General features: G+C 37.8%; 1 protein-coding gene across 4 annotated transcripts; it reads right to left on the bottom strand.

The window, feature by feature from the left end:
- Positions 1-141: 141 nt before the first annotated feature.
- Positions 142-14,352, bottom strand: GLT8D2 (glycosyltransferase 8 domain containing 2). Of its 4 annotated transcripts, none has more exons than XM_035564239.2 (10): positions 13,791-14,352; positions 11,849-11,893; positions 10,396-10,491; positions 9,076-9,244; positions 7,177-7,294; positions 6,500-6,584; positions 4,033-4,145; positions 3,137-3,303; positions 1,400-1,512; positions 142-589 (listed from the first exon to the last, which is right to left on the bottom strand). In XM_035564239.2, exons 2-10 carry the CDS (start codon positions 11,865-11,867, stop codon positions 417-419), a joined length of 1,053 nt encoding a protein of 350 aa, XP_035420132.1. In that variant the 5' UTR covers positions 11,868-11,893; positions 13,791-14,352; the 3' UTR covers positions 142-416. The 4 variants fall into 4 exon arrangements, with proteins under 4 accessions (XP_035420132.1, XP_035420141.1, XP_050564189.1 ...); XM_035564248.2 differs by lacking the exon at positions 11,849-11,893 and adding an exon at positions 9,579-9,705 and having other exon boundaries at positions 13,791-14,167; XM_050708232.1 differs by lacking the exon at positions 13,791-14,352 and adding an exon at positions 9,579-9,705 and having other exon boundaries at positions 11,849-11,871.
- Between the last annotated feature and the right edge of the window lie 855 nt (positions 14,353-15,207).

The raw sequence follows: 15,207 nt of genomic DNA, 5'->3' as shown, positions 1-15,207 counted from the left end.
ATAAGTTTTATTTTGGGGCTGTTTAATTGGGGCTAGTAGGCTAAAGCCACCTTATATGTAATATTGCAAGTATTTCCTGTGTCGGTTTTCTGCCAGCCGCTACTGGAGTCTTATTTATAAGGATCATACATTAAAACACTGTCTGATTTCACCTCTGTAAATATTTAATGAAAGTATTTCATTGTCGAGTAAACTTGTTTCCTCACCTTATTTGAAAGTCAGGATAATCTGAACTGTAACTAACTCTCCCACCTCCCTCTCCACCCATAAGCCCTCAAAACGGATGGTCATTTTATGACAATATTTAAGAAATACTTAGTTCTCTAAAATCAGTTAATTATACATTTTGACATGTTGCTTCTCAAACTATTGCATGCTGCAAAACAAAGTATAAATGCATTTAAGTGTTTTCAGTATCAGCTGTCAGGACGAGTTAATTTGAACTTCCCTGAAGGGTCAGGAATAAACCAATTTTCCCAGAGATCGGTGTGAACACTGGGATAGTCCCAAGGTTTATATCTCCCATTCCAATGAAGTAATTTAGCTTCTTGAAGGAAATGTTCCGAATAACGGGTATCGGGACTCCAGCCTGCATGGGTACATGGGAAAAAAAAAAGTTTTTTATAATGGAAGACACTACACAGTTAAACTTTTGTTTTATTAAATAAGTCTGATTAGTATGGTTCCACTTACTTGTCAATAGACACCTAGTTGTATGATAGAGCAGCATTTTTCAATTTAACACCTTCAATTCTGCATCTGAAAAATCTCAGTTTCCTCTCAACAACATCTTGCTATATCTGGGGCTTACAAAAACATCCCTTGTACCGTTCATTTTATTACATAAAGCTATTATCTTTTTCTCAGGATAATTCACCATTCCCAGGTGAATGCTAACTACAGCCTTCAGAACGTTGACTACACAAAGGCTGCCGGGCATCCCATGATCTTCTACTGTGGCTGCTAAAAATGTCAGGTTTTTTCAGTCTCTCTGACTATATTCACATCTTTCATATATTCTTTCCATGGTTTAGGACAATATAGATAGTTGGTCTTCAATCACGTAGTTTTCTCCTTGGTACTTATTTTTTTTCTTTTCTTACCCAATTTAATGATTACTGGGTATTTTCTGCAGGGGTACAACTATTTTGTTTTGCTTGACCTGTTAAGGTATTTGACTAACGACTACCAGTGGGATACGCACACATTCTGCCCTACCCTGAAGCAAGCAGGACTAGTGAGTGTTAGAGGAAAAGAAGGAAGCATGGATTACGTAATTTGGATCTGAGGTATAAAGTAATGTGTTGAGGTAAAGTAATGTAACATCCTACATTGGAATCTTAAAAACAACTCTCACTTTATTTAGTTCAAACTGCAAATGGTGGAAAGCTAAACTTACCAAGATGCCGTATGTGCCACATAGGATTAATAGCAGAATACTTTCCATGAAATACAATCAGCATTGGAGAGGTTGCCACACCTCCCCCGAGGGTGCTGCTGTAGAGGTTTTCCCTGCAAAAGAGCAAAGTGTTCAAAACCTCAATAAAAGAGCCTTTGGCACAGAGATCAGAAATTAAAAATGTAAGTATTCTGGTAAAATTCAAAAGCATTTTGAACAGACTTATTTTCAGTGTACTCTGTTCTAATGCTGTTAATTGCTTGCATTTGCAACTCCAGTTCTCCTTGAGTAGATTGTTGCTACCAAGCAAACTGGGAGTCAAGCCCAACATGCAGCCAATTACTTCCACATGCTGCCTGTAGTCTATGAGGCTGGCAAAATCAAAGTAGGAAAAAAAAAACTGTCAACATAAAGGAATTAAACATATTTTAGTTTGGTTTGCTAAGGAAATGTACATGCTTCCATGTATTTCACTCTCTCTCTTCCTTCCCCTTCGCCCCCCTGCCCAACTATTAGACCTGTAAGTTAACTTCAAACTAGACTGCCAAATCTGATCTGTATAACCTAACATCTAAAGGATATTAATTTCCTGGGAAGTTTGTGAAAACTCCAGGGCTTGAAAAAGCCAAACATTACTGCGAGGAGGGGCTTTAAGACGTAGCAGCCAGATGTCTGGCCACAGGGTGCTTAAGGCCTGGCCAGTCAGCACATGGGAGCATCATGTCACCTGTCTAGCCCAGCAAGGCAGAAACCTGGGAAGTATCAAGAGGTGCTTAGAGGCTACAGAACAACAAAAATCATAACCTCCAAAACTGTGAGTTTCAGCTGCTAACTAAGCAATTTATTTCATTGTCACTTCAAAACACAGCTAAAAGGAATAGGAATGTTTTATTATGGTCAAAAATCATCTTTGTAGATAAGACCTGCAGATAATATTCATGGATTTTTTTCAAGCTCTTAAAAAGCAGAGCAATAGCTTCTCAGAACATTACCTAAGCAGAGTGAGAAAGACAGGCATTTAGCTTTTCATTCAGTCACATGCTTATCATTTGTGTCTCCTGCTTTGTTCAGTTCTGAAAGTAACCAGTAGTGGAGGCAGTCCAAAAGCACAAGCTAAGCTGTTTCAATTTAGTTTTACTAAATTTAAACTTAACTCTTTGCAGAGAAAGAAAGTAAATGTCAAGTTTGCAAATGCAGGTTAGCAACAAACATTAAAAATTAACAGTGTTTGTTTCACTGTGTTCATGACTTATTTGTGGTCAAAGCCAAAAAGTTATCTTCATGTCAAGTTTGGTCTGTCTATAGAGAAAGCAGCGTTTTCTATTGGTATTTAAGAAATATGGTGTCCGATTACTGTTTGGCTGACATTACAGTAGGAGAGACCCCACACAAACAAGAAAACATTCCTTCTTCTCTAAAGTGGCCTCAAGAAGGGAAGATTTTGAGTGGCTTGGTCCCAAGTGAGGTGGGATCAAAACAAGACCCACATGGTCTCAGCGTCCCTCAGGATTAAGCGCGGTTTGCGATAAACACAAGACTAATATTCCAGGCAGCATTTTCTGGTACACTTTCAATCAGATATAACCACATGGAAATTCTGGAACATGAGTTACTTTGGTATCTCACAGAACAAAATAAAGTTTAAAGTTGCAAACTTTAAGGAGCTTACAAACAGAAAATTATAGTTTTAATACTCAGTTTACAGTTAAGTGCAAAGCTAGATTTCTCTATACATACTCTACATTTCTTTGCATCCACTTTTCCAACTGCTTTGTAAGCCGCTGATGTTTCCATTCAGTCATGTTAGCAACAATTACGCCAGGATTAAAGGAGCAGGTGCTGGGGCTGATGCCAAGATCTCTAATTGCTTGCTTTCTGTAGTCCAGGAATCCCATGTATGTGTTCTGGGAAGTTAAAAAAAGAAAGTTTTAAAGTATGTTTATCCCCTGAGAATCTCAATGAAAGTGAGAGTAAACACATCTCTATGCTGCTCACATGGAGACTAAGTATGCACTTCCAAAGCTGAGTTTCTGTGATGATTACCTGTCTCAATTGCCATGTGATGTGGGGCTGAAAGGCAAGGTATGCCCAGCTACTGAATTGCTTTTTCCATGGTATTGTCCCACTGGAGGTGAAAAATTTCCTCACCACGTTTTTTTCTTTCTGTAGCTTACTCTAAATGAGGTATCTTTATACTTGTGCAACTGTAATGCTAGAGGGACTGACAGTTTTGGGGAACGCAACTCAGAAATTTGCTTTCAAACACTTTCGCTGAGTTTCATTCCCAATTCGACTAATACAAATATCTTATACTGTGGCTTCATTTAATACTCCAGAAGTGCTCGTGATCTACTGATAGCAAAATTAACTTAATAAAATACCAAACATAATTTAGTAGAATCCAAAGAGCAACAGAGATTTAAACTACTACAGGAAGCAACTCTGCATAGCACCATATCATTACAGAGTTACTACAGAAAGTAGTTCTTCTTAGATTAGTAATTCTTCTTAATTACCTGTAAAACTGGTACAAAAATAAAAAAAACCACTTTCACTTTGGGGAAAATATATAAAATCGTGTTACATTTATGAGTCAATACATTTATGATTAGAGTTCCGAAATGACACCTTACCTGCATGCCTACACTTCTAACCATTTCATGTGTAGAAGGTAGATCACAATCATCTGAAAAAGCCGCAGCATGTCCAGGAGCTAACTTAGTCTCATAGAGTTCCTGGATGTCACCTGGTTACACAGAGTTGAAAAGCTTAAGAGTAAGCCTATTCACTGCTACGTAGCTGATAGGATCTCACATGTTAGTTACAAACATATTAATTTTAGGGGATAGCTGAGATGTTAATGAAGGCTGAATTTTGCTATATGGGAAATTTTCAAGTTTATGTCCCATATATGGGTGTCTATCTTTAGCTATTGCCATCGGTATTCAATACATCCTTAATTTGGTCCAAATGTCCAAGATCAGCTGAAGCAGCAGCTGATTACACTGTTAAGAAGCTGGTTACAAAGTTATGCATTCAATTAGCTCTTATTTGGAGAAAGAGGGTACAGGCAAATGACTTCAGTCCCTCAGAAATATCTCTTCAATTTCCTGCACAGATCATTTTTTTCCTCTGTTCCCGTGTTTGTACCTTGTAGTAAGACACCTGGCTCCACACTGCTTACTAATAAGCACTGGCCAGCTGAAAGGTGCCTATCACGTTTGTGGCTTCCCAGACCTCCCAGCTCCTTCCTGATGGAGGGAGATAACGTAACACATGATGTCTCACTCACCATCTGACTAGCACATATCTACTGTGCCAGAAGGATTTCAGGGCAGGTGGGAAGCACAGCACCACCACTGTACAGCTACAGCAATTAGGGGAGTCTGTATCCAAACCCCTTCAAGCTACTGGCAAGGGTCGTAGGTAAGATGAATTAGGTTGGAAGGCCACACGTGGCCCGTTAGCCTGAGGTGAGCACTCTCCACAGGTAGGACATGAAGAAGTAAAGCTGCTATTACCAGGAAACCTCAATAAAAGACTAGAAACTGAAAACATTCCTCATACTGCAAAGAGTGGAACTACTATTTCTGAAAGAAAAATTCTCCAAACTCACCAGCCAGCTGGAAAACTTGGGATAGAACTTACATCCCACACAAAATAAATAAATAAATAAAATGTGGCAGCTAGTAACTGTTCAAGATTAACAAGCCTTAATAGGTATTTTGTCCTGATTCTAAATAACTTGTGTTTTTTCAAGAGAAAAAGCAGAAAAAAAAATGTGATGGCACCCAAAATGTTTCATTCTTATTTACTATAGAAAATAACTGGCCAACACATAAACAGTCCCAAAGTTAAACCCTGAAACTCCCCATCACTCCTTACCCTGTCAGAACTCCCATTCCAGAGACATCTGATAGAGAGCAGTCTCACATTACAGTTAAAACATGAGGAACAGCTGCCAAAACAGATGCACCCTCTCTCTGCCTCCACCCCCACACGCCCATCTTTATTCCCCTCTTTTGGGCCCTGTGATTACATGGCCCAAGGGTGAGCAAGCAAAGAGGAAAACAAATTTTGTTGTTTTTTTGGTTGGTTGGTTTTGTTTGTTTGTTATATAGCCAGTCTTCTGCCGGGTCAACCAGAAAACGTCAGCTTATTTCGCAGCTGCACAACTGTAGGTGTGATACAAGAGAAGTAACAGGAGCTGCCTGCGGACAGGAGAGGCCACTTCCGTAGGCAGCAGCCTACCATTAGCTGTAATGTAAAATTACACCCTTATCCTGTGGCTCCAGAAACACTATCAGCTGACAATCTGGCACCCCTAATGAAAGAGAAAGTCCTACCTCTCCTCTTTCACCAGCCACCCCATTCTTTTCTGCTGGAGCACTGCCTTAAGTCATGCCAGGAAGCCAATTCAGGCTGGAAGTAATCACCTTTCTGTGTGTGCAGGCACATGAGGGAGGGATGCAGGTGAAGAGGTGGGGTCAGCTTAAAGCGTTCATGCAAATGGAATGTAAACGAAGACTTAAGAACCTTACAAAAAGTTAATTATTTCTGTTAATGACTGAGGACAGAATAACAAAAACAAAAAGCAGAGAGAACCATTGTAAGCCATACATGTTGAAGAAACTGTAATAAATCTATTGCAAAAGAAAATGAGACAGGCAGAGAAGATTAATTGTATTTTATAAAGCAGCTCATAGTGGAGCAGCATTTGTGGGAAATTGAATGCTAGCAGGAAACACAAGTCACGCTTAACTACATACTACAGCATCCAAGTGAAAACCGTGATACCTTATCTTTCAGCAACTGACTGAATCCAAATAAAATGAAACCCATACAGTTGATTTTGATTCAAATCAATTTAAAAACAAATTTTGATTAAAATCAACTATCTAAAACACATATGAAGAGAAGGTTTTCTTCAGAATTTCCTTTAAATAAATAAACAAACAGAAATTTTGTAGTTTTCCCAAGTACAATGCTCCTAGAAGTTTCCTCACTTTCCATTATACTCCGTATCTCCAGACAACTATAAAAGCTGCAGTAACTTTGATCCTAATTCTGCTGGAAACTGCTTTTTGGATGTCAGCTTACCTTGAACAATGATATCATCATCCAAATATATGACTTTCTCATGTTTCTGGATAAGCAAAGGAAGATAAAATCGAACGAAGTTCAGCTGTTAAACAGGGGGGAGAAAAAAGGAAATACTAAGTGTTAAAGCAGTTTAATGCATTAGTCTCTCTTTACTGACTAGTAAACTATCAGTTCTTTTAAAGAACTATTAGTTCTTTTACTGACAAGTTCAGAACTGGACACAGTATTCCAGACGCAGCATTACCAGTGCTGATGGTACAACAAAACACCCGATTTGCTTCTTCTGACAGCCAGTAACATTTAGATTAGTCTTTAGTCTCTAACTTAACCTCAGACATAGCAGAATGCAGCCAACTCAGCATCATGGAGGCACAAGAAGCACTACTGTATCTTTCCTCTGATAAACTGTAAATATATTCTTAACTATATAACACATTCAAAACATAAAGTTTATACCACCAAATAGGTGAGGTGCTGGCAAGACAGAAAAGTTGCTAGGAGCTTGTTACAATGCACTTGTCCTTTTTGAGTGACAGCTTAGAATTGGGACCTGAAGTGTTTTTTTTGGGGGGTTGCACCCCTCCTGTGTAGTGGAACAGAGACCTAGGACATTTAAAAACCTGTAATGTGCATTAAATTCTTGAAAATGTGTTGTGTGGTGTTCATTTACTCACAGGCTGCAGTAGTTCAGGTCGTGATGCATCTTGCCTGATTTTGCCCTTTAGTACCATGGGGTTGAATTCCACAACCTTAAATTTTATTTCTTTCAGTTTAGAATTTTCAATCCATTTTCTGTGATAAAAAGAAGTGATAAAAAGAAATATTCAGCATGTGGAGAGTACTTCCAGTGTTAACTCAGACTCACAGGAAAATAAGAGGCTTTGGAAACTCACTTGATCTATCCTACCCCAAGACAAAATCACTTATGTCTACAGCTATTGCACACAGACATTTGTTTAACCTGTTAAAAAAAAAAAAAAAAAAAAAAAAAAAACAGTGCCAAAAACAGAGACTCCACACATTGTACAAACAACCCATTTTACACTGTTGTGATGATTAAATATTACTTCCTGGACTTTCATGCTGTAGTTAAAGACCATTTTTATCTTATCCTATCTGCTATGCTTTTAAAGCACAGGTCAGTTTTCTCCTTTTTACAGTTCTATGTCCTTCAAGATGACTGTCACATATTCACAGTTTAGCAGAGGATATTTTTTTTTCAGACTAATGTTTTTCAATATTTTGTCAGATTTCCTGTCATTATTGCTTGATGTTTGACTCCGACCTCTCTTCTAAATCTTTCCTGAAGTAAGGCACATAAAACTAAATGCCATACTTTTTCTGATGTGGTAGAAATGCCTAGGAGATCAGAAGTTGTTTTCTCACATCTCCAGAGGTCATATATATCCACAACTATATCTCACTATGAAGCATGCCTTCCCCTCCCCTTTTTTTTGCACAATAGTGTGGTCAGTTATCAGTTATAGTTGTGCAGGTTTCAAAATGAGTGTGTCAAAGAATATGGGGTCTCCAAATGCACAGTAAGAGAGCATACAGACAGCATCTATCCCTCCACTCCCATTCTCTCACTATAATCATTGTTAATAAAGCTTTTGTCTGACCTACCGTAAATTGTACTTGTGTTATTATGCGCCTGGAGTCCCCATATTATCTAGCAAGTGCTAACAAACTCCTGCTTCACCTTGAGCCAACACAATCCGCTATTTCCACCTCTACTGAATTTCATCATGTTTTACAGCTCATTTTTCCAACTCATTTGGAGTTTGTTTTCAGCTCATCATTGTTACTCAATATATCTTCTGTCTCTTCCAACTCCACGCCAACTGTAGAGTCATAGAGAACATTCTCCATTCTATTTTCTAGGTTACTGATGAAATGGATTGGAAAAACTCTCTGTGGAACGCCGCTTATCACATCTTTTCACTTTGACATACATTGTAAGTACACAAGCTACAGAAGTAGTCGGAGGCAATTACTGCTTAAAAAAAATCTCTGAATCTTTGGTTCACACCTTTCCTCTCTCATTTCCCTCTCTTTTAGAGAATGTCTGCAATTTTTAACACCCAAACATGCTTTCATTACTAGCTTCTTTGGGCCTCTATTTATTACATTTACCACTCCCCCTTACCTGAAATTAGCTTTAGACAGCAGGCTTTTCTGCTCTGAAACTAAAGACACAGCTTCATATGAGCTGAGTGCAGTGCCACAAAGAGGGCTTGTGACAAGCAGGCATGTATGTACTTACTTACCTTACTACACACTCTCTTCTGCAGCTGATCAACAAAAGGCAAAAAGGTACAAGTACAGGCATGTTATGGTTATTTCATACCCCTTTATGAGAGCCAGTGCCTTAAGCAGAACACAATGATCCTTTTTCCTATGTGTAGGGAATCCCGGGGACAGCTACCAAGACACTACTTAAAAGGAAGTACTTTCTTCCTACAAAAGGAAGAAACATTTCCTGGAAAGTCCTCCAAGGCCTATAACCGTGCTAAGGAGAACAACAACCTGGTCCAAATTACAGCATGAAATAAAATAAAGCACTTATATACCGAATATGAGGGATGGTGTTCTTCAGCCCAACTATGTAGAACAAAACATTAGCCTCCGTGTTGCTGTAGATGCTACTGATTGCTGCTATAGCTGCACCCATTCTGCCTGCAGCAGCACAGATTACGACTGGGATTTCTTCTTCCATTTCCTCAGGACTCTCCAAGTCAACTACAAGAAACAAAATTATGCATTATAATAGAAAATTGAGAATCTTTTTGTATCGCGTCTGGGTCATATGAGTGAGCTCATAGTTCTATAAACAGTGGAATCATATCACATTCATTCCATTTCCTTCCCACATCCTTTACACATCCACATCTGCCAAGGCACACAGCATGAGCTGTCGCTAACCCAGAACTACACGCAAGTTGACTGGGCTCTTAGATGCCTCCAAACAGAACACAGAAAAGAGTTCTCTGTATCTTCTGCTCCATGGGAGCACAAATCAACCTGTCCTCCATGTTGCTGCTTATTCACATGAAACCTGAAGAAGTTTGAATACCTTTGAGACTTCTACTTCTCAGTTATATTTAGTACAAATTGGACAACTGGCTCCAAAATTTTCAAAGGAAGGAAGTAAGTGGAAGAGCTGGTGTAATTGCATGAGCTTCACTTCTTTGGGAAGCAGGCTAGAAAGGAATAGTGCAAAATTTTGTACCACCAGGAAGTTGCTAATGATAAAAGGGAAAAAAAATCTGAACAGTACTGAAACAGCTCACATCACTGCTAAGGAAAATTTGTACCCCTAGCACTGATTAACTTACAGAAATTATACGAATAAATTTATACTGGTTGAAACATAATCATTAAACTCATAACAGCCCTACAAAAACATACTGAATAGAAATGGTTTATACTAAGACAGAGTTTGTTTATCTGAGGAACAGTGAATAAGCTATTAGTATAAACACTACACACTAGTCCAACCACCCCAGCCCTAGCAGGCTTTTGTCACTATAAATATTCCAGCAAGAACTTCTGCTGAAAATTATATCAAGGTTTGATGACCTATCTGAAATCAACAGGTAGGCCAAGCATATTCCCAAAGGGCAAGTTCTGACTGAAGTTTATTATCACTTGGCAACTCCAACAGTGTTCAGCACAAATAAGGATCTACACCAGCTTCCATTTGCATCAGTGACATCTGGATAAAAATGTGAATCAGGATGACAATTCTTAATTGTACTATCAATCTCCTACTATTTTATTTCAAGTGGCTCATCTACTGCAGGGCAAACAGGTTTAGTAATAAGAAAAAATGTTAAATGAAGAGGTAAGAAACATCAAACAGGAACATAAATGAAATGGAAGTCATTTACCTGCTTCATTCTTTAATGCAGATGGCACTTTGTGAACTTTGTTGTACAGAATTGCACATACAGTTAAGACAAGAAGTAACAGTAAGATCTGGTTAACTGAAAAAAAAGGGAGAATTTGTTAATAATCACTCTAAAAGCTAGAGTACTAATTGTACCTTTTTAAAATCAAATTTGCAATTAGTACATATCAAAACCTGTATTTGCTGTTTTTTTCTTTCGCTATTTGATCAAACTAAAACATTATGCTAAAAATGTAATGTCCTTTTACAATTATTTCCAACTACCTGATTTTCATGGATTGTTTGCTCACTAAATCACTAGGTTTCCAATACATATGGGTTATCCATACTATTAAATAAATGTTTCTAAACATTACTAGAAACCTGGAACTTCCTTTCATTGGCTACATCATAGGACTTCAAGAACTAATTATTTTACCTAGCTTTTTCTTTCTCTTATGCTTCCTCCAGACACAAGTAAAATTTTATTTGATTTCAACATGCAGATCTTCAAGGTGTATTTGAGCAAAACTCTAACAGTGCTAGAAAAATAAACCCAGCATGCCATTCAAACCAGGTATGTTCCAAAATATTTGAGAATACATAAACACTTTCACACTGTAATTAGTAAGTCAAAACAAAACATGCAAAAGCAAAGACCTTACTGGGTATTACGATTTTTCAGTTCCTACCAGACTATCTTGGACGAGCCTAAGCCATTCAACATTAACCACCTGTGAATTGTTAACCAAGACAGTTCAATGATAGGGCAGGGAAGGAATATGCTACCATCACTGCTACCTTGATGATGGAGTTCTTTGGGTTGACTTCATTACTTTGTACCATCATAAATGTGATGGTACATATTCAAGGCATGCAAAAGAGCAAAGGGAACAAAGTTTTGAACTGGTTGATTCAAAAGGGCCAATTAACCAGACCTAGGCATGAGAATAAGCTGAAATCGGTACGCATGCATCACCAAACCTGCACTTGTTTAAATCAGCTGAGGAAAGAGCCCACTGAATTCAGTGAAATTTTGGGTGTATAACTGAAGACTCAGAGCGGTCCATTTTCAGTCATTGATCACAACAGGTGATGAGAATCCCAAATTTCTCAGGGCCACATTTCAGTTTTGAGTATGAACAGCATTAACGTGCAGAGTTCTGTTCAAAAAGTCAGGTTGGGTGCTCCTGGCACAACCCACATGAAACTGGCAGTTACCTGCACTCAGTCTCATGCAGCAAAGTAGTAAGTAATATTAAATTAATAGGATTTATTGCTGTACTTATCTGATTTATTTTACAGGAAAAGACTTATTTTGATAATAAAAGTTAAATATAATTTAGCAAAACTAGTTATAAATTTGCATGCAACTGTTACAACAGTTTTATGAGAAAGCACATCTCTGCCCTCTTTTAAAAATACATATTTTAAATGTTTTTAATCTTTCTTACTTTTCTTTAAAAGAGCCATATGTTCTGTTGGATATGAACTGTGGTCTGTAGTAAAATTTAAAAAAATAAAATAAAAAGAGAGAGAGAGGGAAAAAATCATGAATATAAGCAGTGAACACTAGTTAAATATTTCAGGGACAAGGTTTAGCATTATCAACCAGTAAAAGCACTCTATCTTTGTAAATAACTTTCTTGTAACAAATAACTAATATTTTGAGCCAGAGCTATTAGATATTTTAATATTCAACCTACTAATAGACTGAAATGAATTGTTTTAATACATTCAGTCCAATCACCTACACCAGTAAAAACTATGATTTTTAACACGTTTTAAAATAACGTACAAAAATTATAAAAACACCAACTGACGCAATTTGTAAATACATCTACCTTTATATCTGATCTCACCTAAAACATAAGAACAATCACAAATACTAAGTTTTTGTTGGCATACAGTTCCCAAACATATAGGTATCATACATTGGAGCATTGACTTTCAGACTATGAGAAAATTTTAGAGTAATTGTGAAAAGATTTTCTAACAGCAGTATCCTTCCAGCAACAGTAAAAGGGAAGCTTGTGCAAAATGGGTTGTATTTAAGCACATTATTTGTGATGCTTATGATAAAGAAGTACCCTTCCCTGAAACTGTACTTCTAAGCAAGGCCTAAGAATGGCCATGACTTTGTACCTGAGAGGAAAGAACATAATCCCTAAAATTGTGGAAAAAGAACCACATTCACTTAAGTTCTGGAAGCAGTAGTATTGTTTATGAAAAAAAAAAAAAAAAACAATAAAAACCACCATCAGAGGTTGGGGCAGGAGGGAAGGAAAACTCAACTGTGTGATCTAACCCTTATACTATTGTAGCTATCTTCAAGATCAAAACCCATTTTTCCTGTTTACATACATACAGATATGCTACAGTATAGACAAAGATACACTGCAGTTTCTATCCACATACTAAAATAAAGTTCATTCTCATTCCTTGAGAAGGAACACGAAACGGCAAAAATTCTTGAAACTTGAGTCACAAAAATGACCACCTCTCATTGGTTAACGCTGCTGGTGAGGGAGCATCCTGAATTAGCCTCTACTTTGACTAACAAGTAAAATGATAATAAAAACATAAATAAAGCTAAGATGTGGCTTTGTTTACAAACCACTTATATTTGCATATATTTAGCTCCCAACAGATGACTAAATCGTAGAGAGAGGAATATTTCTGAGATTCCTTTCACATATGCAGTACTTGACTGCATTCCAACAGCCCACTCTCTTCACGTGGCATTAATTTACATAGATATGAAAACAACCTTATCAGTTGAAAAAAAAAATATGCTGCTTAGAAATCCCTTCTCATGCACATTACACAAGTATTGTAGGCTTAGCCATTTAAAAGCTTATTCATTTAGATAAGGAGAGAGACAGCAAAAATCCCTACACTCGTGGAATAACTTTTTAACCTTGCTTAAGCCAGTAGCAATTTTCACTGACTTCAATAGAGCTGACTACAGCCTTTTAACTAAATTTGTATCAATAGTCACAAATAACACTGATGATCACTGCAAAATGAAAGTTGGATAGTCACAGCCTCATGATCTCTTCAGAGATGATTAAATCAACATACATTGAACCATGTTTTAAACTTTAAAATCTAAACACAGAAAGTTTCATATAAGAAAAGTTTGAATCCCAAAACTACAAAGTTCCTAAGTCTCTGCAACTCAGATTAACTAGCCATTGATTTTTAAAGAAAGGAATATTTATTCTCCTATAAATATTTACTCATTTTTTTCCTGAATTTAGACATTAGTTCCTAGGACCTGGCAGTCCCTAAGTCAGTTGCTAAATCCTGTAATAAAACAAGGGGCTGCAGAAGGGAAAGCTCAGAAACATGACATTACTGCTCAGATATTTCCTGCTTAATTAGTCTTTTTACCTCTTCAAAGCAGCACAGTATTCGGGACTCCTTTCTCCTGAAGAGCTTTTTACTTGGATCCTAGATAGCCCACAGATGTAAGCATTCTTGCCAAAGCTTCCTTGCCCATCGTCCTCCTTTAAAGTCCCCTGTACAAGGGCCTTACAGGGCACAGAAACAGTTTTAAGACTCAATTCCTTTTTCAAACTCTTCAAAGTTTACTTTGGAGTTGTGCTGGTTTTCTTTTCTCTCTGCTGCTGAGGAATAGCAGAGAGTCCAGACACGGCACTGAAGGAATGAGAGCCCATAAACCACTTCCAGATGTGCTGAACGATGATGCAGCCCTAGATCTGGCAAACTTGCCTTAGAGCTTCATCTAGCAGATTGCGAACAAATCCCACAAGACAAAAAGTCTTAAGGGGGTGGAGGAAAGAGAAGGAAACAAACCGTTCCAGAAGTTACTTCAACAGTCTAGTTGCAGGTTAGGTTTCTAGTCATTATTTGTGGTAAATGTGAACAAATAACTAGTGTGCAAGCGCCAGACAACAACATGCCAAAGTCAAAATGAAAGCCAACGTTTTTCCAGTGTCTGTTTGCACAGTTGTTGCAAGTATGAAATGGAGTGAAACTTGCAAAATTCAACTGAGCATGCATGCACTATGACTTGAATTGTCTCATCCCCAAATCTCTGAGAAATTAATCTGAACCCATGGGTTTGGTTTGGATTCAGAGGGACCTTAGATTAAGGTATCATGCAGATGTTAATACTGCGTCTCCTAAATGACCCTGGAATGCTTTTGCACTTTTATGTCACTTCTTTTATTCCAATTCTCTGCCTCCTTTCTAGGAGCCTCTTATACAGTAAAGCAGTTTTATCACAAGACTGTCATCACTAGTGAAAGGAATAAGAATACACCTTAAATTCTATTTCACATTTCTAGCATGAGACAGCACACAACTTATGAAGGGTAGCTAATTTAAAATGCAGGATTTTATTTTTAGAATTTTGACTAAGATTTTTGTTCCACTCCTAGAATCTGAAAACGTTGGCTTTTAAGCATATGTCTCAAATATGCTTCAAGGGTATTATCTGTGTCTAACTTACTACAGAAACTGATTTTTTGCAGAGCTGCTTGTTGGAAAAATAATTGAAGAGCAGTACAAGGAGTTACATGCTTCGCGTAGATGGTCACAGCCATCACTTTTTTCTGGTGTGCGGTACTTTTATGCAGGATTATGTTCACATTCATCGAAATCCACTTGTGTTTTATAAGTGTCCCTTGCATTCTACGTGCACACTGATGAGCTCTGAGGTGTGTGTGGCGGCAGCATGGGGACCACCAGCTCTCCCCGCACTGCCAGCAGCGCCTTCTGCGGGTTTCCCTCCAACCCAAGCGTTTACAGCCTCACTTAACGCCCTCATCACAGAGGGAAAGGC

This window comes from Cygnus atratus, chromosome 1 (genome assembly GCF_013377495.2).
Source record: "Cygnus atratus isolate AKBS03 ecotype Queensland, Australia chromosome 1, CAtr_DNAZoo_HiC_assembly, whole genome shotgun sequence".
Lineage (NCBI taxonomy): Eukaryota > Metazoa > Chordata > Aves > Anseriformes > Anatidae > Cygnus > Cygnus atratus.
Note: the sequence above shows the minus strand (reverse complement) of the source record. Positions and strands in the feature narration are given on the sequence as shown.

Excerpts from the sequence above, each read along its gene's own strand:
- GLT8D2 (XM_035564239.2), bottom strand. Across the intron at positions 9,245-10,395 it reads TGCATTAAAGAATGAAGCAG|TTGACTTGGAGAGTCCTGAG; the intron begins GTAAATGACTTC and ends TGTTTCTTGTAG. Across the intron at positions 3,304-4,032 it reads TTAGAAGTGTAGGCATGCAG|AACACATACATGGGATTCCT; the intron begins GTAAGGTGTCAT and ends TTAACTTCCCAG.